Source organism: Geotrypetes seraphini, chromosome 8 (genome assembly GCF_902459505.1).
Source record: "Geotrypetes seraphini chromosome 8, aGeoSer1.1, whole genome shotgun sequence".
Classification (NCBI taxonomy): Eukaryota; Metazoa; Chordata; class Amphibia; order Gymnophiona; family Dermophiidae; genus Geotrypetes; species Geotrypetes seraphini.
This window is the reverse complement of record NC_047091.1, coordinates 26689974-26714295: the sequence shown is the minus strand read 5'-3', so window position 1 is coordinate 26714295 and position 24322 is coordinate 26689974. Positions and strand designations below refer to the sequence as shown.

Here is a 24322-nt window from a genome sequence, read left to right as displayed (position 1 = left end):
GGGAAGGTGATAGGAGAGTGGAGGGTGGGGCCTAAGGGGGGGAGAAGACAGAGGAGATCTTTAGTTGAAGAGGAGGGTCTTTACCGATTTACGGAATGTTAATAATGAGTTCTGTTGTCTAAGTTGGGGGGGGAGTTGGTTCCAGAGGTGTGGAATGAAGTGGCTGTAGGATCGTTTGTGGGCAGTTTCTGTGAGCAGGGATCTTCCGGGGGGGGGGGGGGTGCATAGGCGTATCTCTGACTTTGAGCGGAGGGTGCGAGTGGGGTTGTAGATGGGAAGCTTGGATTTTATGTAGGAGGGGGTGGTGGAGTAGATTCTCTTGTGAGCAATTGCCAGGGCTTTGAAAGTGCAGCGTTGGCTAATCGGGAGCCAGTGTTCAGCATGGAGTGCCGGGGAGATGGAATCGCGGTAGTTGAGGTTGTGTAGGAGGCGGATGGCTGCATTTTGGACCCGTTGGAGGCGTTTGATATTATTTTTGGTTAGTCCATTAAATAGGGAGTTACAATAATCCAGTCTGGAGAGGACATATGCGTATAGGAGTTGGGCGAGGTCTGGTGTGGAGATGTAGGGTTTGATCTTTTTCAGTTGGCGAAGGTAGTAGAAGGAGGTGGAGACCACTTGGGATATGTGGTTAGATAGGGATAGGTGTCCGTCTAGGGTTACTCCCAGGCTGCGAACTTGATCTGCTGCCGTTAGTAGAGTGGAATCCCATGTTAGTGTAGGTCGTAGGTATTTGGTGTTTTTGTTTCTGATCCATAGGAGTTCGGTTTTGGAGGCGTTAAGTTGAAGCTTGTTGTTTGACATCCAAGTTTTCATGTCAGTGAGGCAGAGTTCGAGATTAGCAATTTGGGATGGCCGGTTTTCGCCTAAGGGGAGGAGCAGCTGGATGTCATCTGCATAAGAGTGGATTTTGATTTTATATTTTTGGGCTATATCGATGACGGGTTTGATGTAGAGGTTGAATAGGAGGGGGGATAGAAGGGCGCCTTGAGGAACGCCATATTTGATAGGCTTAGGGTTGGATTTATGTGTCCCTAGTAGGACAGTTTGGGTCCTTTGGTGAAGGAAGGAGGTGATCCATTGGAGGGCTGTGTCTTTGATACCGAGGTCGTGGAGCCTAGATGTGAGTAAATTACATTACATTACATACACATCAAAACCAAGCCAACTGCCAAACATGTAACTTTTTCAGACTTTTATGGACTATTATGGCATGAGGAGAAAAAAAAAGACAGCTAAGCTCAACGTTTTGGATCCACTACTTTAGTCACCTTTTCCGAGAGACAGTCACTTATATATAGAGGTGGGTTTTAGAAGGACAAAAAATCGCCAGGTCAGGATAGCTCAAGATTGGCTGGTATCAAGGAATGGATGTGTATTAGCAGGTTACATGTGGTAGGAGAACCAGTTTATAATCCTAAATGTCTAAAACATCAATGGGATCAACCTGAGGAATCCCGTACGCTCACTCAGATCATCCTTTCAAAACTTACTAGCTATACCTTCCCTTAAAACAATAGGAACAAGAAGAGCTGACATGTTTTCTGTTATGGGCCCACAATGGTGAAACTCTTTACCACAACATATTACAAATGGAAAAGATCTTCTTTCTTTTAAAAAATCTTTAAAAACTCACCTTTTTAAAGATGCTTTTAATATTCAATATTAAAAATTTTTATTTTTTTATTTTTTATCTACCCCCGTTTCCTTATGTTTTTTTCCATATATGTTTTTCTAGATATAACAGATGTAATCTTTGCCCTTCTTCCCTCCCCATTTCAAGTTTGTCTTGTCTTAAATTGGATGTTAGTGAATTTTAATTTGTATCTCTATAATTTTATCTCTTTTTTACTTGTGTACATCGCTTTGTAAACAGATTCAGCGATACATCAAATATTAATAAACCTTGAACCTTGATGTGACCACCCCAACCTCCCCTCCACAAAACAAACACATTTCTGAAACCTAGAAGTCCCTGGGAGCAGGTGTAAATTTATTTATTTATTCAATTTTTAGCCCGTCCTCTCAAAGGAGCCCAGAACGGGTTACAAAGTACATCCATAATAATCCAGACAGAGCAGAGATGACAGTTTACATAAATTACAATATAGATGAATTGTGGCATTCTGTACCCTTCATCCTCCCCTATTCCCATACAAAACACAGCCCCCTTGCCATATCCCAGCTTTCTAAAATCTAGATTTAGACATACAGTATATGCAATATACACATTCAAGTACTGTTTTCTGCATGTCTAACATGTAAACACCATAAGGTAATAACCTCCTTTTATGTAAACCCATATTTAAGAGGAAAAAACTCCATTATTAGACCCCCTATATGTCATGATCCCATCGTTAAGAGCAAGTGAGGGAGGTGGGTGAGGTCGGTAGGAGTAGAGCTCTCTCTTCTCATACTCACCTCTTGTGTGATGGCATCAGAGGAGGATAGCATTCGTCGGCGTTTAATGGGGGATTTCTCTTGTGAATCCACAAAAGCTCTGTACGTCATTAGCTGTAATTCATAATCCTGCAAGAAGAAAGGGGCTCAATAATCCAGTCATCACAGAATATTAATCTTAAAGCAAAGACATTTAGCCAAAAGCCTATCTAGATATAATTTTTTAAATAAAAAATAAAGAAATGGCTGGTTATATCATGTGCGAGAAGCTAACTGCTTAACTGGATACTGCCACTGAATATCACCACAGGCCACTAAAACTGAAAGCCGGCTAGTTTGTGGGCAACCTAGAGGCAGAGTTGGCACTTCTGTGGTGGGACTTGTATACTGCTTTTTCTGTGTGCATACAAAGGAGTTTCCACATTTTAGACAGGTACTTATTTTGTACCTGGGGCAATGACATCATGAGGAGCTGCGGAGGAAATTGGGCTCAGAACCTCAGGGTGAGGAGGCAGCTGCTCTAACCACTAGGCCACTCCTCCCCTCCACTCCAAGTGACAATCTTCAGCATTTAGCAGCCATATCAGACCCCAAACAGTCAGTCCTATCATGAGGCGGCATCATTAGCAGTTAAGTGCTGAACCACATAAGAGATAAATCCAGATATTCAATGTCACTGTCTGGACACAGCCTGGCACTAAATATCCAGGAATAACACTGGCTGTGGCTGAATATCTATCCAAATATGGCTGCATTGCCCACTATATCAAGAAAAAAAAAAACCACCTAGGCAGTAAGGTTGTCCAGAAAATCCTGACCTTAGAAAAACTGTGCAAATTGAAGTTTTTCCCATGTGCTTGAGCAGAAAATAACTTCTTTCTTCTGAAAATTTATTTGAACAACAGTTGACCAATGTAATTCCAATACTTACAGCTTTAAGGTACGATGTGCAGCCACTCCAAAAGCCATAGACTTGGCAGACGTCCGCACCAAGTCATAAAGGGCATCCGAGAAGAACGAGGCAGCCATCTCAATATTTGCTACCTCCTGATCCACCAAGGACCAGTCATAAGACTCACAATCCAGGACACGAAAAACAGCGCAAGCCACCAGCCCCCCACAAATAGCTGCCTGGACCCCCAAGGTCGAGACATCAAAATTCGCTCTAACTTATCCCATAAGGCAGAACCGCCCTCAACAGGCACGGTATGCCGCTTAGCATGTGCTGAGACAACCACGACCACCACTGGCGACTTCAAGGTATCCCTATCCCCCTCTGGGATGGGATACAAACGAGCCATGGCGCACGCTAACCGAACACAGATCCCCCTATAAAGAGGGTCCCCCACATGCGGGGTCTCCGATGGCGGCTCTTCAAAACGCAGCACCGAGGAGACCTGCTGAATCAGGTCTGGCAGCTTATCCCTATGAAAAAGGCACACCACGGATGCCTCTTCACCAGAAAGCGGGAAACCCAACACCCCGCCGCCATCCCTTTGAGAGGATCCTGGAATTCCTCAAAATGGTCCAGGTCCTCAGCCAGGCCGAAATGTTCCTTCAACCACAAATCCTCATCCCAAGCCACCCTCGGGCGCTTGGATGAGGGAAGAGGAAGAGGGGATGCCAAAGGCATAGAGGGAGGCAAAGTCACAGGGGGAATGGAGGACCCCCCCCCGAAACCCCATGGGCACATGCGAGACATCTATCCACCTGAAAATAGGCTTTACAGAAAGCAAAAATTAAAACAGGGGGGAAAAAACCCCAGAGGTCCCATGGGACACCTTGCCACAGCAGGGGACCAAGCAGTAACCTCCCCCTGTGTTTCCAATACAGGGGGAAGGTCACCTGAGGATGCAGATAAAATGGAGGGGCCTGCCTGTAAAAATGGTGAAGTTCCCACCAAAAAAAATCCCACCAGAGCCTGTAGCGGCTCCAACCGCTAAAGCAGGCAAGCCGGCATCAGCTGTTAAAGAAACAGCTGAGAGGAAATCCCTCTGTGGGTGGTAGGGGAAGACCGGGCTTCCACACTTCGCCCTGCTGACTCGCGAGGCACTAGCAGTGGGGAGCCCTGGACGCCTGCAGCCACTGCCGACAAGGCTTCACCACCGCACTGGCCCAAACAGCTGTTTTCAGGCCGGCCGCGAGTGCCTCGTGTCTGGACCAAATTGAGAAACTCTTCCCCTGAGAAGTGCTCAATTGCTCCCTAAGTGACCTAGCTAGAAGAAAAAGTACCGGTTAGTTGAAAAATACAGTAAAATATAGCAAATTTAAAGGAAAAGCAACCCTTCAGACCAGCACTACCTGAGGAATTTTTTTTTTTTTTACAGAACAGTCTCCACTGGCTCTCAAAGCTTACTGTTGAGGCATCTCTAAAAAAAACGTTGGGAGGGGGAAGAACCCAGCACGAGACCCGCCAGATTTGACACCCTCAAGGTTGGACGGACCCACAAACAGGGCCCACTCAAGCTCAATCCGGCACAAAAACGGGGACCAGGATCCCTAAACAAATTCCAACAGCCCTACCAAGGGAGATGGGTACAGCTCCTCACACCTGCTGAGACTGAAAGAAGACTGACAACTAGGTAAGTTGGGGGAAGGTACGGGCACAAACAACCTACCTGGCGAGCTAAGCTGCCAATACTTTTTTGAGACTAAGGTAAGTAAACACCGATCTGGGTCAGGGGAGAGTATATACACTTTCGAGTCTGGGGTTGGCTCACATTATAATTCTGGGTCACATTGTAATTCTGGGTCTAAGGGGAGTACACATTGTAATTCTGGGTCTAAGGGGAGTACACATTGTAATTCTGGGTCTAGGGGGAGTACACATTGTAATTCTGGGTCCAGCGAGAGAACACACATTGCAAATTGTACTAAAGGAGTTCAAGTAGCCCAAGCGGGAATATCCCCACAGGGTACACACATTTCCGAGTCTGGGATAGGAACACACTGTAGTTCTGAGTCTGGGGAGTCCGGGATAGGTGCACGTTGTAACTCTGGGTCTAGGGAAAGTACAAAACATGCGAATAATGCTAAAGGTGTCCAAGTAGCTCAAGCGGGAACATCCCCACTGAGACGTAACAAACATACAACATGGAGGGCTATGTACGTAAACGCTCACAGTCTGGGAAACAAGATCCTGGAATTAGAAACAGAAATGAGGAATGCCGACCTGGATGTGGTGGTGATATCTGAGACCTGGCTCATGGACTCCCACGGGTGGGACATGGTCATACCGGGTTACAACTTGCTTTGCCGGGACAGGAAGGGCAAAATGGGAGGAGGTGTAGCATTATATACTAAAGATGACATTAAGGTCACCAGAATCACAGATGTCCACTACACTGGGGAATCCCTTTGGGTAAATTTGGCCAGACAAATGCCTGTATCTTGGCGTAATATACAGACCCCCAAGACAACAGGATGACCTAGATATGGAATTAATCGGAGATATAGAGAATATCACCTTGCGTGGGGACACAGTATTGTTAGGTGACTTCAACATGCCTGATGTGGATTGGGACACGCTTTCCTCTGCTTCCGGCAGCAGCAGGAGGCTATTAAACTCTATGAAGGGAGCAAGACTCAGGCAACTGGACCTGATACTTTCCAATGGAGAAAGTGTCACAGAGGTCTCGGTGGGCGACACATTGGCCTCCAATGACCACAACATAGTATGGTTCAATCTCAGGAAAGGTTTCACTAAACCTACCATACTGACCAAGGTCCTCAAATTCAAGGACACAAACTTCAAAGAAATGGGAGACTTTGTTCACCAGGTGCTACAAAGCCAAGCAGAAACCGATAACGTGGAAGAAATGTGGTCGACTTTGAAAGCCACCATACAAGAAGCAACAAACCGCTATGTTAAATCAGTAAGTAAACGGCGAAGGAACAATAAGCCACAGTGGTTCTCTGCGGAGATTTCGGACCTCATCAAGGAGAAGAAAAAAGCATTCATCTCTTACAAACAATCAGGGAAACAGGACTCTAGGGAAGTCTATCTGGCCAAGTCAAAAGCAGTCAAAACAGCAGTTAGGGAGGCCAAATTCCACATGGAGGAGTCTCTAGCGAAGAACATCCAGAAAGGAGATAAATCCTTCTTCAGGGATATTAGTGACAGAAATAAGAACTCAGGCAGGATAGTACATCTTAGGAAACCAGACGGAGACTATGTAGAAGCGGACTCGAAAAAAGCCCAACTGTTAAATTAATACTTCTGCTCAGTCTTCACCCGCGAGGCGCCAAGACTCGGCCCTCAGCTACAAACAAGGGTTGACGCAGATGACCCGTTTAGTAATTTTGAGTTTACACCCAGCGGTGTCTACTGCGAGCTGTCAAAGCTTAAGGTTAACAAGGCAATGGGGCCTGACAATCTACACCTCAGGATGCTCAGGGAGTTGTGTGATGTCTTGGCGGAACCGCTATCCGCGCTCTTCAATCTCTCCCTTAGTACGGGTAACATCCCGTTGGACTGGAAGACGGCTAACGTCATTCCACTCCACAAGAAAGGCTCCAAGATGGAGACAGCAAACTACAGACCGGTGAGTCTCACATCAATAGTGTGCAAACTAATGGAAACTCTAATCAAACGCCAATTGGATACGATCCTGAACGAGGAGAATCTATGGGATCCCAGTCAACATGGATTTACTAAGGGGAGATCCTGCCAATCCAACCTGATCAGCTTCTTTGACTGGGTGACGAGGAAGCTGGATGTTGGGGAGTCCCTGGACATCGTATACCTGGACTTCAGTAAAGCATTCGATAGCGTACCACACCGCAGGTTGCTGAACAAGATGAGTTCTATAGGATTGGGCGACACATTGACGAAATGGGTTGGGAACTGGCTTGGAGGTAGGCTTCAGAGGGTAGTGGTGAACGGCACCCCCTCCGAAATGACAGAGGTAATCAGTGGAGTGTCGCAGGGCTCGGTCCTGGGCCCGATCCTATTCAACATCTTTATAAGAGACTTGGCAGAAGGGCTGCGAGGTAAAATAACATTATTCGCCGATGACGCCAAACTAAGCAATGTAGTGGGCAAAAGCACAACAGACATAAATTCAATGTCCGACAACATGATGCACGACCTACTCCTACTGGACCACTGGTCTAGGTCCTGGCAACTCAGCTTCAATGCCAAAAAATGCAAAGTCATGCACCTGGGCAGCCAAAATCCATGCAAGACTTACACTCTTAATGGCGATGCAAGACTTACACTCTTAATGGCGAGATCCTAACAAGAACTGAAGCAGAACGAGACTTAGGGGTGATCGTCAGTGAGAACATGAAGACTGCCAATCAAGTGGAGCAAGCTTCATCCAAGGCAAGGCAAATCATAGGTTGCATACGCAGGAGTTTCGTCAGCCGTAAGCCTGAAGTCATTATGTCATTGTATAGATCCATGGTGAGGCCCCACCTGGAATACTGTGTGCAATTCTGGAGGCCGCATTACCGTAAGGATGTGCCGAGACTGGAGTCGGTCCAGAGAATGGCCACCCGGATGGTCTCGGGACTCAAGGATCTCCCATACGAGGAACGGCTGGATAAGTTGCAGCTGTACTCACTCGAGGAACGCAGAGAGAGGGGTGACATGATCGAGACATTCAAGTATCTCACGGGCCGCATCGAGGTGGAAGTAGATATCTTCTTTTTCAAGGGTCCCGCGGCAACAAGGGGGCATGCGTGGAAAATCAGGGGCGGAAAACTGCACGGGGACACCAGGAAATTCTTTTTCACTGAAAGGGTGGTTGATCGCTGGAATAGTCTTCCACTTCAGGTTATTGAGGCCAGCAGCGTGCCTGATTTTAAGGCCAAATGGGATAGACACGTGGGATCTATTCACAGAGAAAGGTAGGGGAGGGTCATTGGGGTGGGCAGACTAGATGGGCTGTGGCCCTTATCTGCCGTCTATTTCTATGTTTCTATGATAGGAATAGTGAAAGGCACCTATTCCACAGTTTTGTTTCAGTCTCCACCTGTTGGTCATGATGAGATATATACCCACTTGTAAGATACCTATACTGGTCTGGAGAGTTGCTAAAGAATAGCAAATTTTAAGAAATACAGAGCTTTATGTAATCAATGGCTCTGAGGGACCCCAGGATGGATTTTGATAAGAAAATATATTTTAAATTTTTTTTTTAACACAATCAAATTCCTGAGAAAAACTTCAATTTGCACAGTTTTCCCAGCTTTAGGTTTTTCTGGACAACCCTACTAGGTAGGTTACAACATATGTAAACAAATACAAGTGAATAAAGACTAAAACACAAAAAGTATGTAATGTAATGTAATGTAATGTAATTTATTTCTTATATACCGCTACATCCGTTAGGTTCTAAGCAGTTTACAGAAAATATACATTAAGATTAGAAATAAGAAAGGTACTTGAAAAATTCCCTTACTGTCCCGAAGGCTCACAATCTAACTAAAGTACCTGGAGGGTAATAGAGAAGTGAAAAGTAGAGTTAGAGGAAAAATAAAAATAAAATAAACATTTTAACAAGACAGCATTGATCTAAATACTTTGGAAGGTAGAAGAGAGGAGAGAAAGGAATAGAAGCAGAAGGGGGAGCCGTTGAACAGTAGAAAGTATACTGGTAAACTTAAGGGAACAATTTTTCCAACAGCTTGCAGAGAATTCCTCTCCCTAGAAATGTAATGGTGCTTGTTTTCAGTTACTATTACTTCCTCATCTGTCTTTTTTTTTTTTCTCTGCAGGAATGACCTATTTGTGCCCAGGTGTTATGGCAATTCATTGATTTATCATCCTCTCTCCGTGTTTCCAAAATGTCTTTTTAGTATTTAATACTGAACATTTTCCAGAACGCATGGCCTCCAGAACTATTTCTATGTTGTCAGTTTATTTTGTGCTTTCACTGCACACCCTACCAAACCCAGGCTCCAGATAAGCCATATTTCAGACAGTGTAGGTAGGTCTCGATCCTTGAGCCTTACAATCTAGAAGGTATACAATAGCGAGACAATGAGGAGGAATATGCCTCAATAACATCCTTCTCTTTTCATACTTTCTGGAACTAGTTATTTGAATACCCTCCCTAAAGGAAGTCTCGGACCAAGTCCAAGAAGTCACGTGTGACGCAGTGGTGTTAGCTAGATCTTGTGGCATCTATTAAGTCATTCAGTGGGTAATTTCCAAAGAATTTGCCCCTCCTCAGCCAAAAATATTCACCGTCTTTTATGTGACAAAGAGAGCAAGGGAGGTGGTCTTTAATTTTTACCATATGTTCTTTGAGCACTGAGGGGAATTCTGAGGTGGGCTCCCTTGACATCTACAAAGAGAGTAAGTTCTGCAGGGTTTGAAAATCTCTCCCTTTTCACCATTCTCCTTACCAGTCTGCTATTTGCACTGATTTGGTTCCCTTACCTTCACGGAGGACGAATAATTCTGGGAAAACTTCTGACACTCATCCAACTTAGCTTGATTCTTCTCAATTTCGGCCACCAACGCCTTAAGGAAGAAACATGATGGATTTCCTGAAGTCAGCAGCAACATGGTCTGTTCTATCACAATACAAGCAACTCTCTGGCATGTTCAGAGCAACCCTCCGCTTTCTCCCTATGCATAAGCACTGGCCCCTTTTCCTACTCTGTTCCAACACACAGGAACAAGTAGAGCAATCATTTGAGGTCCAACTTGAAGCATAACTGACAGGGATGTATTTAGATTCAACCCCTGCCCCGAGGCCACGGCAGTAAGTGAAAGCATGAGTGGTACACCTGACCCCCCCTCCACCACGTGCTCTCTTATACTTAAGAATGAGAATCATGCCACAGAGCCGGTGGGTACAAGTCAGCTCAGAAGCCCCCACTGACTTTTTTCTCTACTTGTTTCTGGTTGTTACTCCAGCCACCATCCGAAGACATCATTTGGGGTGGGTGGTGGCAGTAAACACTAGAAGATGGTGAAGGGGCCCAAAAAGAATGAAATACATTACATTAGTGATTTTTATTCCGCCATTACCTTGCGGTTCAAGGCAGATTACAAAAGAGGATTTCTGGACATGTCCAGAGTAGAGTGGGTTGCTTCAGAGGATTGAAATGTTTCATACGGTGTTAGTTAGTCTTCATGGATTTCTTGAATAGCAGGGGTTTTATTTCTTTTCTGAAAGTTTTTTGGTTTGTTTTTTTTTTAATTCTTTATTCAGTTTTAACTCTTGCAACAAGTGTACAAAATTCAATCAGATAATTCGTACAAATCACTTGACATTCTAACAATTATTGTCAAATGCATATAAAAAAAGACCCCTCCCCCACCCATCCCATTCATCAGGAATAAACCCATTAAATCACATAACATGTCTCCCCATCCCCACATTAAATATAGTCCTATGTAATAAAAAGGTGTCCAAGGTGTCTAATCATTAGAATATGTAATCAATGGCCCCCAAATCTTTTTGAAACTATTATAATTTCCTTTGTAGTCTGGGGTCGCAATTAGTAGATTGGAGAGTTGGTGGTTTAGTTTTGCTGCCTGTGTGGCTAGAAGGCCATCGTACAGTTTTTTTCCGTTTGATGTCTCTGATTGGAGGATATGTGAATGGTGTCTGGGTTCTCCTGTGTCTGGTTGTGGTGGTTTGGGTTAGGCGGTTGTTCAAGTAGGCTGGGCTGTCACCATTTATGAATTTAAATAGTAGACAGTAGAATTTAAATAGTATTCTTGCTTGAATTGGGAGCCAGTGTGAGTCGAGGTATGCCTCGGTGATGTGGAAGACATCCTAGGACCGAGGAGTGACAGATAAAGCAAATCCAAGATGAAAGTGGCTAAGATGGGAAAGACCTAGGAACAATCTTGAGGGAAGGGTCCACCTTCAGCCCCAGAAAGTCTAAGACACCGGCTCTCAAATGTGTGCACTCGGACAGACAAATGCCACCTCTCACCAACTCAAAGACACATGAATTCCTGCCCCCATCCCCACCTTCACAATCATGTTCATTCCCTCCCCTGCAGACTAAAGCTATGCATTTTACATGGCTGTCATAAATAGGCGACCTGTAAATACTCAGCATGCACACTCACTATTCCCCACAACTGAAACCTGGCCCCTCACTTAGCAATCACATCCTACGTTGTCTTACTGTTTGCTGACTGAGCTGTGCAGACAGCTCCCTGCTGTCCTCCGCCTGCCCAGGTTTCATCATTTCCTGCTCTAAGCTGGTTTGTTCAATCCATGTGATCAGCTCTGTATGACACTCACGGTAGTGTTTCAGCAGGCCATGAATATCCTCCAGGTCACCGTGGCTGAAAGGCAAGTCAGTCAATTCAGTCATCATAAAATACAGCTTCGGACAGTCTCCATCTCTTCTGTCCACTCAGGTGTATGCTCTCTGATTTACATGTTAGGTGCAATTTTTTTAAGTTAACTTATGGAACTTAATTACAAATTCTATCTGATGTCTCTGTTGATTAATGTACTGGGTTCTTATTGATTGGTTGATTTTTTTTTTTTACTTTTAATCTCCTATTTATGATGAAGGGTTACTTCTTCCATCTTTGCTCCTTCACTGGGTCGTTCATTTCCTCATATACAACAGAACTGAATTTCGTATAACTCTCTCACCGTGTCTCAGCCTGACTTTGAATGCGCTGCCAGCGTTCTTGCAACTGAGATGCCTTCTCCTTGCAACGCTGCAAATTGGCATTGTGCTCCTGACTAGGTTCTCCAGCACCTGTTGCTCTGGAAACATCCTCATCCAAGGTTAAAAATAAGGCATTCTTCTCCTTCACCTGACACAGCCACTGCTGTGAGATGGAGAGAAAAAAGGCACTTTTAAAACAGGAAACCTACTCAAGGTTATTGACCCTCTCCCTACCTGCCCCTTCACTCCTGATCTGCTAATCCTCCATCCCAGCACCCCCCCCCCCCTCCTTTCATTGGTCCTCCCCAATTCTGAGTGGATGCCTCACATATCTCTTGCCACCAGACCTGCTGGCACCAGTATGGTTCATACTACACAGGGTTACCAGATAGAAAAAGAGGACACATGGCCCTGTGCCCTTTTCCACCCTCATCTCTGCCCCCACACAAGCCTTATCTCTTCTCCCCCCCCCCCCCCCCGAGACCGGGCCACATCTGGAGGGTCTCCAAGCTTGCGTGGATATGATGCAATGACGTGCATATTTGTGATGTCATCGCATCCACGTATGCTTGGAGTCCTCCAGCAGCCCTGAGCTTGGGGCCTACAAAACCTGGACAAACTGCCAGGTTTTGAAAATCCATCCGGATGCTCAGCAGTCAAAATATCTTGCACTATATCTATGACAAATCTAACCTATAAACTGTCCATGTGTGTCAAATTAGGATAACTATGGCAAACTGTAACCAGTAAACCATATATTATGTACAGTATATTCATATTAGAGCACTAGTATGTGCTAAGTTAGGATAAAACTTGTATCGTAATTTTGTACTCAAATTATGTATGTTTAACCTGTAACCTGTTCTGAGCTCTTTGGGGACAATGGGATAGAAAACAAATTGAATTAAATAAATAAGAGGACATGTCCGGGTTTTCTCAGACGTCGGGTAACCCTAATACTGCAGGATTTGAAATGCCCAATTCCCAGAAGCAGCTAAACACACATTTCTCCTGTTGACATTAAATAGGTAAGTGACAGGAGTAGAATAATGAGGACAGGAACTAGGCACTGAGCATGGAAGGATCATAAAAACAGAACAGGATAGCACAGGCTCCCCACTCCACCTGCCTAAGACTGAGAACAGACTGATTCGATGAGGGGCAACACAGCCCACTTGTACTCTTAGAATTCAGTGTGTTCTCAGTCTCCACCTGCTGGCAGAGGAGCATAAACCCATCTGTCTGTGCCGGTCTGGAGGGACGCTAAGGAAACACACATTTCTCCAGCTAACACTAAATAGGTGGATGACAGGAGTAGAATAATGAGGACAGGAACCAGGCACTGAGCATGGAAGGATCATAAAAACAGAACAGGATTGCTCACCACTCCACCTGCCTAAGACTGAGAACAGACTGAGTCGATGAGGGGCAACACAGCCCACTTGTACTGTTAGAATTCAGTGTGTTCTCAGTCTCCACCTGCTGGCAGAGGAGCATAAACCCATCTGTCTGTGCCGGTCTGGAGGGACGCTAAGGAAACACACATTTCTCCAGCTAACACTAAATAGGTGGATGACAGGAGTAGAATAATGAGGACAGGAACCAGGCACTGAGCATGGAAGGATCATAAAAACAGAACAGGATTGCTCACCACTCCACCTGCCTGAGACTGAGAACAGACTGAGTCGATGAGGGGCAACACAGCCCACTTGTACTGTTAGAATTCAGTGTGTTCTCAGTCTCCACCTGCTGACAGAGGAGCATAAACCCATCTGTCTGTGCCGGTCTGGAGGGACGCTAAGGAAACACACATTTCTCCAGCTAACACTAAATAGGTAGATGACAGGAGTAGAATAATGATGACAGGAACCAGGCACTGAGCATGGAAGGATCATAAAAACAGAACAGGATTGCTCACCACTCCACCTGCCTAAGACTGAGAACAGACTGAGTCGATGAGGGGCAACACAGCCCACTTGTACTGTTAGAATTCAGTGTGTTCTCAGTCTCCACCTGCTGACAGAGGAGCATAAACCCATCTGTCTGTGCCGGTCTGGAGGGACGCTAAGGAAACACACATTTCTCCAGCTAACACTAAATAGGTAGATGACAGGAGTAGAATAATGATGACAGGAACCAGGCACAGAGCGGGGGATACAAGAGAAGAAAGAAAAGGATAGTTTTGGGACATAGTATAGGGGAGAGCTGGGGGCAGAGTGTCATGAAGGACTCGGCATAAGGAGAGCACTGAGCCTAACCCTAGAAACCAGAGAAGACCAAGGAAGTTCACCCACTTGTAAGAGCGCACTCTGAGAATAAATAGCTGTGAGATTGAAAGGTACAACATCTTCCTGACACAGCTTCACCTCATACCCTTTAACCAGGGCTTCCGCTTCTTGTATGCCACGCACAAGGACATCCACCGTCTTTAATCTGTCAGATAAGGAGAGAAAAGGCATTTATTGCTTAAAACCTCTCTTTTTATGTCACTGCAACAACTGCACAAGAGGAAAATCCTATGAGACATTCCTAAGAGAATCCTCCTACATAACACACTTAGACCCTGTGCCTTCTCCAGCACAAACATGACTATCATGATTGTCTTCAAGCTGTTAATGCAGGCTCAGAAAACATACTAGGTTTCTGTGAGCTCCAGGTGAGCTAATCTTATTGTGCTTAAGAATTTTTTTTTTTAGTTTAAGTTTTTTATTGAATTTTTTTTTCCATTTAACAACAAGTGTCATAAATTTTCTTACAATTATCTTAACAATACACTTGATATTTTTATAATATATTTTATATATAACATTTCTTGTCTTATTTTTCTTATGGTTTTATATATCATATAATTGTAATTATTTTTCTTATAAAGTTATACAATATATATATTGTAATGATTTTATCAATTATTATTTAAATATGAACCTTTTCCCCCTCCCTTTATTACGTTATTTTCATGTAAGAATATCATCTATTATAATATTTTATTTATAATGTATGATAAAGAGAATAATTCCCTCCCCTTAACCCCTCCCCCCCTCCTTCTTTATACTATTTTCTTATCATGGGAAAATGAAATTCAAATATTGCAATATTCTGTTAATGGTCCCCAAATCTTCTTGAACTTATTCATATATCCTTTTTGTGTTGCAAATGCATGTTCCATCTTATATATATGGCAAACTGAGTTCCACCAGAAATTATAGTTCAATCTGTCCCAATTTTTCCAATTATGTGTAATTTGCTGTATTGCTATTCCAGTCATTATAAATAAAAGTTTGTTGTTATTTGATGAGATTTGACTATGGGCTCTCATTGTAGTACCAAATAGAATTGTATCATATGTCAAGGCTACTGGATTTTCTAACATCCTATTTATTTGGGGCCAAATTGATTTCCAAAATGTTAATATGAATGGACAATAGAATAAAAGATGATCTAATGTCCCTGCTTCTAGATGACAATGCCAGCATTGTGCTTAAGAATTGATTACTGGGCTATTATTTATGCAGGAGTTACTAAATCAAACCTGAAGCATCTTCAGGCATGTCACAATGCCGCTATTTGTTTGATGTGCAAAGTTCAGAAAAATGATCATATAAGCCCTCTGCTAATGCAAGATCACTTTAAGGTCTTGCTGCTTGCTTATAAGGCTAGAAATACCAAGCCCTCCTGCGGCTAGAAGGGAAGAGTGCATTTTGGGAGTTGGATCTCTATTAAATGCTCAGTCATGTGTTTGTACTCGTGCAGGCTAAGCTGGGATGCTACCTGAGACTGCATATTCTGTAGGCTTTTGGACGATGGACCTGAGGAGTTTGCTTTGAATGCTCAGACTATCAGCTTTCTGTCTGTTGTTTTTGTTTGCAAATCACCATGGCCTGTCTTTTCAGATTTAACACTGCAGCAAGGAAAGATGAAAGGGGATGGCATTTCAAATACTGCCTCTCTGTGCTTATTTTGTACCTGGGGAAAGGAGAGTTAAGTGACTTGCTCAGAGTCGCAAGAAGCTGCAGTGAGAATCGAATCCGCTTCCCTGGATCTCAGCTCACTGCACTAACCACATCTCCAGCAAATGATAAAGAGCAGCAGTGGGAGAAACTGGCAGAGTCCTGACTTTATGTCTTTGAGAGGGGGTTGGCAGGTCCCCATTGGTCCGATATTGGTTGTAAGAATATTTGACCGCTGTCTGGGGAACTTGAAACTTTTCATAAAATAGTAGCATTCTTTATGCATAAATGTTGAGGTCTCAGCCTATTCTCAATTATGTGTGATGCTGTACTGTTCTCTCAGAATGTAAAGGATTTACTTGCACTTAAGTAAGAAAGGCACTACCACAAAACTGTTAGGAAGAAGGGGAAGTCCTTTCATAATGACTGTTCTGGAGATTTCAAATTGCTTTGCCTTTTTAAGATCTCACTGTATTGTTATATCTGCTTGATTAAGTGTAATTCAATCTATATCGAATGTTTTCTTGTTATCTGAGCCACTAGGGGCCTATTGTATACATACATACAGCACCAAGACACTAACCTCTGCACCGTACCAGAAAGAGCATCAAGGCACCCCACCCCAAAAAGGGATCTCCCAGTCTAAGCCACTCACTTGTCCAGGTAAAGAGAGGAGAGTCCATACATGTTATCCATTTTCTGCACCAGAAGCTGGAGTTCAGATCGCAGATTTGACACACTAGGACCAGGGGCAAACTTGAGCAAGAAATGGTTGCATCTATCAGAAATCTGGGTCAGATCTAACTTCACCTTCTTCAGCTCTTCTTGCATCTTCTGAACAGAAGCAGAAAAACAGCAGCATTGAAATACACAGACAGGCAAGGAGAGAAAACAAGAGACGGAAAACAGGAAGCAGGACAGCGACCAGTGCAACACATTTTTTTACTCATTTGAATTTATTTACCACCTTTCTGAAGGAATCCAGCAAAAATAAATCAAAATAAGCAATAGACAATCAAAGTATAGCATAATAGTATGTTACATGACAGAAAAGAACGTGAGACGAGGACAGAGAATAGAGAGGAGACAAAGTTCTCAGTTCATCATATATACTGGGAAGCCTAAGAACAGCAAGTTCCCCCCTGAGTGAGTCAGAGTAGAGAATGGCACGAGGACAAATTTGTCCCTGTCCCCATGGGAACTCATTTTCCCGTCCCATCCCCACAAGTTCTTTTCCTGTCCCTGCCCCATCCTCATCTACACATGCCCCAAACACTTGAAAATCATAAGTATTTGAAGCTTGTGCAGTTAAGGCAGAGCAGCGACAGGGAAAAACCTCATGGAGACGCAAGGCAGTGCTCCAGCATACATCTTTCCACACGCTCACCTCCTGTTCTGTTAGACACACAGTATTCCTTTCTATCACATCGCTCCCTGTGCTGTCCAGGAATTGTATTCTCCTTGCTAGCTTCGCTTCACACTCCTCCAGCTGTAGACGGACATTCCGAAGCTCGGATATATAGGTCCTGGCCAGTGACTCATCTTTGTCTTCTATAACACACACAAAAGAAAATTATACCTGGAAATTTTAAGGGGACAGTGAACCCAGTGAATCCTATCTCCAACCATAGGACTATGGATGGGAGAGGGCATTGAACACCATCCCAACCATAGGACTAGGTGGGGGGGGGAATTAACCCCGTCCTCCAACCACAGGATAGGGGGAAGGGATGAACCCCTTCCCCAACCACAAGACCAGTGGGGAGAAGGGGAAAGGGCAATGAATCCTATCTCCAACCATAGGACTATGGATGGGAGAGGGCATTGAACACCATCCCAACCATAGGACTAGGTGGAGGGGGGGGAATGAATCCCATCCTCCAACCACAGGATCGGGGGGGAGGGATGAACCCCTACCCCAACCACAAGACCAGTGGGGAGAAGGGGAAAGAGCAATGAATCCTATCTCCAACCATTGGACTATGGATGGGAGAGGGCATTGAACACCATCCCAACCACAGGACTAGGTGGGGGGGGAATGAACCCCAACCACAGGATCGGGGGGGAGGGATGAACCCCTTCCCCAACCACAAGACCAGTGGGGAGAAGGGGAAAGAGCAATGAATCCTATCTCCAACCATTGGACTATGGATGGAAGAGGGCATCGAACACCATCCCAACCATAGGACTAGGTGGGGGGGAAATGAACCCCATCCTCCAACCACAGGACCAGGTGAGGAGAATGAACTCCAACCACAGGATGGGGGGGATGAATGAACCCCATCCCCCAACCACAGGACCAGTGGGGGGAAGGGGGAGGGGGCAATTAACCCATTCTCAACTACAGACTCTGTATGGGAAAAGGAAGTAGTGAAATCCTTTCCCAACCACAGGGCCTATTGGGAGGATGAGCAATGAACTTAGAGGGTGGGCAGTGAACTCCTTCACCCACCACAGGGCCTTTTGGGGGTGGGAGTAATTGGGGTTTTGTTATACATTAGGTTTTAGCTCCTATTGTGACTGAGACCATGTTTTACTGTGCACAGCTTCAATAGTTTCTATAGAAACAAGCAGAAAATATAAAAGAATTTTAAATAAATATCCCCCCAACCATTTGCTAGGAGAGGCTTTACCCAGGGCCAGGTTTAAGGCCTAAGGCCCAAACGTTTAGGAGGAGCCCTTTCAGGTGTTTCCTTCAATGCCTCCAAGGCTGATTTTTGCTTTGACAACTCTTCTCCCAGAGAGTGGTAGAAATCTGGAACGCTCTTCCAGAGGCTGTTATAGGGGAAAGCACTCTTCAGGGATTCAAGACAAGGTTGGATAAGTTCCTATTGGAACAGAACATATGCAAGTAAGGCTAGACTCAAATAGGGCACTGGTCTTTGACCAAAGGGCCACCGCGTGAGCGGATTGCTGGGCACAAAGGAACACTGGTCTGACCCAGCAGCAGCAAATCTTATGTTCTTAACTGCTGGCCCAAAGGAGGCAGGGGGGTTGAGGGAATCTCACAGAGGTCTGTCTATTCTCTCCCAGCCCCTGACAAGAGGAGCAGCTGATAAACAGCTCTTTTTCTGCTGCTTACCCTCTGCATGTGAGGCCCCCCATCTGTGGCAGCTTTAAGATGTTTTTATATTTGAGAGGAGGATGGGGGTAGGCAACATACGAATCTGCCTAGGGATCAAGAGAGTTAATCCTGCCGTGGCTTTTCCTCTACACACTCTAGTACGCTTCAGCAATTTACCATTCTTTATGGAATCCAGCAGCTGTCGGTAGTGTTCTTTGCAGGAATCCACTTCCTCCTCCAGGCGTAAGCGATCTGCTACTGAAAAGAACTGGGAGTCACAGCTGTCCTCCAGGAAGTCGTCATAGTGAGACTGGAGATTCTTCATGATCTGAAGGTGCTCCCCAAGGGCCAAAGACCTGAGCTAGGGCAGAAAACGGTAAGTCTTTCACACCATCTCTACACTCCAGCCACAACTTACTGACAGACAACAGTCATGAAAGAAATCCTGCAAGGTTTTGTACACAAGTCTCTGAAAGTTTATCAGAAGAGCCACTGTAAATCTTTTAACACCCCATCGTATGTGGGTCTTTTCTGCGATTTTGGAAACTGGTGGTGCAGCTTGGTGGCCTGCCGAGCTCCCTTTAGCAGACACAGCCAGCAAAGTGGTTAAATAAAACACAGATATCCAGCATCACTATCCAGACAGCATGCGGCCAAGAATATCCAAATAAAGCGGACTGAACTGCCACAGCTTTTTCTTATCCTAACTTTCATGCAGATATATCTGGACAACTATCACTGTCCAGATAACTTGCAGCTCTGCCCAGCACTACCCAGATGGTGCCAGGGCAGTCTGTAAGGATATTTAGTGGCTCTCAGCAGTGGCGTACCAAGGGCAGGGCATGCCCTAGAGGGGTGCACAGCCGGCTGGGTCCACGTTAATATGAAAGCAAACTAAAAATATAATTTTATTTGAATCTCCCGCGACTTCCAGAGAAGTCTTAATCCACTTACTACACTTTTCTGCGCACACACATCCACTCAAGACGTCACCTCCTACAAGCCAACTGCTGCTTTGACTTGCAACTTCCGCTTCCGATTAAGGCGGGATGCATCCAAGGGGGCTTATAAGAGTAGCAGAATGTGGCAGAGGAGATCTCTCACACTGCTCCTGGCGCTGTCACTGAGCGAAGAAAGCGGGAAGTAAGGAGAGGGAGGGCATGAGGTCCGCCTCGCTCTCCGCTGCCGCGTCACTTTACCGCCCGCAGGCTCCAACATGAGGGACAGACAGTGCAGGAAGAAAGGCAAGAACTGGGCAGAGGCGGCCAAGATGGTGAGCGTCCGGCAGTCATTTAAGTGTCAGTCGCGCTTTGGCTTGAGATCTCACGCTGTCACCGCTAGGGGGTAGTATGGGTCCCGGTAGAGGACAATCTCCGTTTGGCGCTGTAAGGTGCCATAAGGTGCTTTGAGGCACATAGAACTTTCGGTACCATAACAGAGGCGCGTTTTTGTCCAGCGTGCAAATGACGGGACACATCTATACTTTCTAATAGCCTGGTTCAGACGTGTTCCTATTTCCTTCGTCGTCGTCCCCCTTTAAGGACACCTAAGGGAGCAGGGGCTTTATTTTGGTCTAGTAGTTGCATGCATTAAATAATATGTTAAAGAATTGTAGTGAAAGTTAATTGGCGAAAATAACATCTGGAGTATGCTAGTTCGTTTTTCTTTACTATTTTGTACGATTCTGATTGCCTTCTGGAAAGTGCTGTTGGTGTCTTAGTAGGAGTTGTATCTAATATAGGCAATTATTTTTTCCCTATGATCCGAGTGCATTATTCCCAAACGCTTGCATTTTAAAAAATAACAAAAACATAAAAAGCCCACTCCTGTTTTAAAACCATTGCATATTATACCCACTGGGGTGTCCTGTTTATTAGCGTACCAAGGGCTGGGGAAGGGGTATCAAAAAAAGATGGGCCGGGGGGAGTCACATACTCTAGGTACGCCGCTGGCTCTCAGTTTCGCCGCATTCAAAGCTCTTGCTCTTTGTCACAGGACTTTCTTTAGGGGCCTGCCATTCTCTCTCTGAAATTGACTGATTTCTTACTCATTCATGCACCTGCAAGATCAGAAGCAGGTGACAATTCCCACATTTATCTTCTCAACTGATTACCCATGATTGGCCTTTGTCTACACTGCGCCCACCTTTTGTAATGCACTACCCAAGTCACTACAATTAGAAACTAACTTTATGAATATGAATGAAAATCTTCCCTTCAGACCGGCACCAACACTGTGAATGGCTCGGCCTGCTTTTCTTTTCTGTTTTTTTAATTAAAGGAACAGCCCCCACTGGCTCTCTAAGCTGTAGTCAGTGCCCTCAGGCAAGGTGTACAGCTGAGGCACCACTAACATGGAGGGGGACGGGGGAGGGGCTTGGCTGCCCAAGGACAAATGAACCCAACCTCTGTCCGGACAAGAACAGGGCCAGAAAAAGGTCATCTCCTCACCCCTCCAACAGCTAAGGACTGCACAGGCTTACCACCTCCACCTGCTGGAGGCTGAGAACAGACTGAGTCTAAGAGCGACTGCACAGTCCACTTGTACTCTTGATAGAATTCAGTGTGTTCTCAGTCTCCACCTGCTGGTAGAGGAGTGTAAACCCATCGTCTATGCCGGTCTGGAGGGATGCTAAAGAACTAACTTTATAAAATATTTTAAAAAAAAGAATTTAAATCCTAGTTTTTGTTTTCCCTAGTTCTGGCAGCTTGAAGAATGGTCTGAAATTTGACAGCTAAAATTTAATGCTAAGAAATGCAAGGTCATGCATTTGGGCTGCAAAAACCTGAGGGAGTGGTACAGTTTAGGGGGTGAAGAACTTATGTGCACGACAGAAGAGCGGGACTTGGGTGTGATTGTATGTGATGATCTTAAGGCTCTTTTTGTAATAAGAAATGTTCTTTTCTTTTTGTAGGGTGGATCAATATACTATCCATTTGTACATCTCCTGATGAAGCTCAGTTTTTAATGAAACGGAGACGCTCCATAGAGCCTGTGATTGTCATCCCATTCGTGATATTAGATTTGTAGTCACTTCATTTGGAATAAGGAATGACTAACGCTTATATAAGCTACATACTTTCAACATCTATATAAAAGAAAGTTAACTAGAAGTACTGTTAGTTTACAGGGAGATTGCTGAAACCGGTGATAGCATGCATTAGGCAATTAGACCAGTTCTAAAAAACAAACTGCTGCGAGCACTTGAGGTTTCTTTATCACCTGTTTAAGTTCAACATCAATTTCAATTGTAATGTGAAAATAGTTTTAGTTGTTAGCATGAATGGTTTGAAGAAGATAAATAGCAAATCAATTTGAATAATTACAAGAAGATTGAAGAAGAAACTGATGAGTGAATAATTTCGTTTGAAAAGACATTATTTCTCTCTCTCATCATTTTTATGACCTTAAGATGGCCAAACAGGTTGAAAAGGTGACGGTGAAAGCTAGAAGGATGCTAGGTGACATAGGGAGAGGTATGGCCAGTAGGAAAAAGGAGGTATTGATGCCCCTGTATAAGACTCTGAGACCTCATTTAGAATATTGTGTAGAATTCTGGAGGCCGCACCTTCAAAAAGATATAAAAGGGATGGAGTCGGTCCAGAGGAAGGTTACTAAAATGGTATATGGTCTTCTTCATAAGGCGTATGGGGACAGACTTAAAGATCTCAATCTGTATACTTTGGAGGAAAGGCAGGAGAGGGGAGATATGATAGAGACGTTTAAATACCTACATGGTGTAAATGCGCATGAGTCGAGTCTCTTTAATTTTAAAGGAAACTCTGCAATGAGAGGGCATAGGATGAAGTTAAGAGGTGATTGGCTCTGGAGTAATCTGAGGAAATACTTTTTTATGGAAAGGGTGGTAGAAGCGTGGAACAGTCTCCCGGAAGAGGTGGTGGAAACAGAGACTGTGGGATCTCTTAGAGAGAAGAAGGGCAGACTAGATGGGGCATTTGGCCCTTATCTGCCATCGTGTTTCTATGCTTCTATTAAACAGTCTCATTTTGGTATGTTATTTTTTGTGATCCACTTTGATTTTTGTATAAATTCAGTACAGCAAATTTTCATAGTGTCAGCTAAATAATTCCTTTTGTACATCAGACCAAATGTTTTTATTTCACATGTGCAGAACATCCTGGCACAGCTTCTTTAAGTTCCTGTTTAAGCCAAGCTTATTTATTTATTTATTCAAAAGAGAAGGACAAGTAGACCTCATCAGTCCCCAATGGGCATAACATGCATCTGTTAAGGAGTTTTCTCTCTTTTTCCTAAACAACATATGGAGAAGTCCTGGACCCAGCATAAAGCAACTGTTTACTTTGTCCACCTCTAAAACTGGCATGAAAAGAATGCTCCTCTGATTCCAAACCAGTTTTCTTTAAGAGACTCTGCTTCTCAAAAATGTTTTGAAAAATCAATTGTTTAGCCACCTGTTTGCTGACACCTTCAGAGACCTCCAACAGATTAGAGAACTATACAGAAGCCACGCTGCTCCTCCACCATGTGACACCAATTTGTATATCACAGAAGCTAGACAAGTTCCAAGCTTCTGCTCAGGATGGGGGGTTAATGTTTCTTCTGGTTTTTAAGGCAGATATTTTGTACCTTTTCCATGGTCCACTCTTGCACCATTTGGATATCCTTCTGCAAATAGTTCCAAGAAATGAGGCTCTTAGTGTTGACATGGAGCTGGTGCCACAGAGACATCACCTTCTGGTACAATTGCTCGACCCTAAGAACAGGTGTGAAGAGAGTAATTGAAAGACTACAGGGTGGCGCTGTGGAACAAACCAAGTCATACCTTCTAATGCAGTGGTTCACCCCAGTCCTAATGAATATGCATGGAGCAGATTTGCATGCCTGGCAGATTTCTCTCATGCATATTCATTAGGACTGGCCTGGTGGTCCCCCAGGACACGGTTGGGTTCTAATGGACTAACTCAGTACATCTGTGAGGTTTTACAGTATCACTACACTGGGTTCAGGTGGAACCCCAAGGACCACACCTGCAGGGTCCAAGCAGATACCTGTTGGCCATGTCTATTGCTTCCTTGTCAGGTGGCGGGATAATAAAGCAGACAGATGGTATCATGGCCTCATTTCCTGATGGACTGATCACCTTCCACTTTGTCCTTTGGGAATTATCCTCCAGTACACATTCATCGTTCTTACAGACGGTGATCTATCAGAAAGGGGAAATTAACCTTATAATCTAGAAAATCTCAGTAACAGGAGCATCATTCTGAACACTTCAGATCCAGGCTTCTCATTCAGACGCTCTCCTCACCGCTCCATTTCTTTAAAC

At 44.5% G+C, this 24322-nt stretch overlaps 1 protein-coding gene across 18 annotated transcripts in view; it reads right to left on the bottom strand.

Annotated features, from left to right (window-relative positions):
• Window positions 1–24322, bottom strand: part of MACF1 (microtubule actin crosslinking factor 1) — a 423081-nt gene that overhangs the window by 280822 nt on the left and 117937 nt on the right. For 17 of the 18 annotated variants that reach the window (XR_004540255.1, XR_004540254.1, XM_033953642.1 and 14 more), the window contains 10 exons: window positions 24045–24199; window positions 23623–23749; window positions 19192–19375; window positions 17338–17501; window positions 16606–16784; window positions 14298–14436; window positions 11985–12166; window positions 11503–11665; window positions 9791–9874; window positions 2422–2529 (listed from right to left, as the gene is read on the bottom strand). Coding sequence is in view for 16 of the 18 variants with exons in the window: in XM_033953642.1 (XP_033809533.1) it covers window positions 2422–2529; window positions 9791–9874; window positions 11503–11665; window positions 11985–12166; window positions 14298–14436; window positions 16606–16784; window positions 17338–17501; window positions 19192–19375; window positions 23623–23749; window positions 24045–24199 (1485 nt within the window). In the remaining 2 variants the exon portion in view is untranslated. Of the gene's footprint in view, window positions 1–2421; window positions 2530–9790; window positions 9875–11502; window positions 11666–11984; window positions 12167–14297; window positions 14437–16605; window positions 16785–17337; window positions 17502–19191; window positions 19376–23622; window positions 23750–24044; window positions 24200–24322 lie in introns of those variants that run through there. The other variant, XM_033953645.1, reaches the window with a different exon arrangement.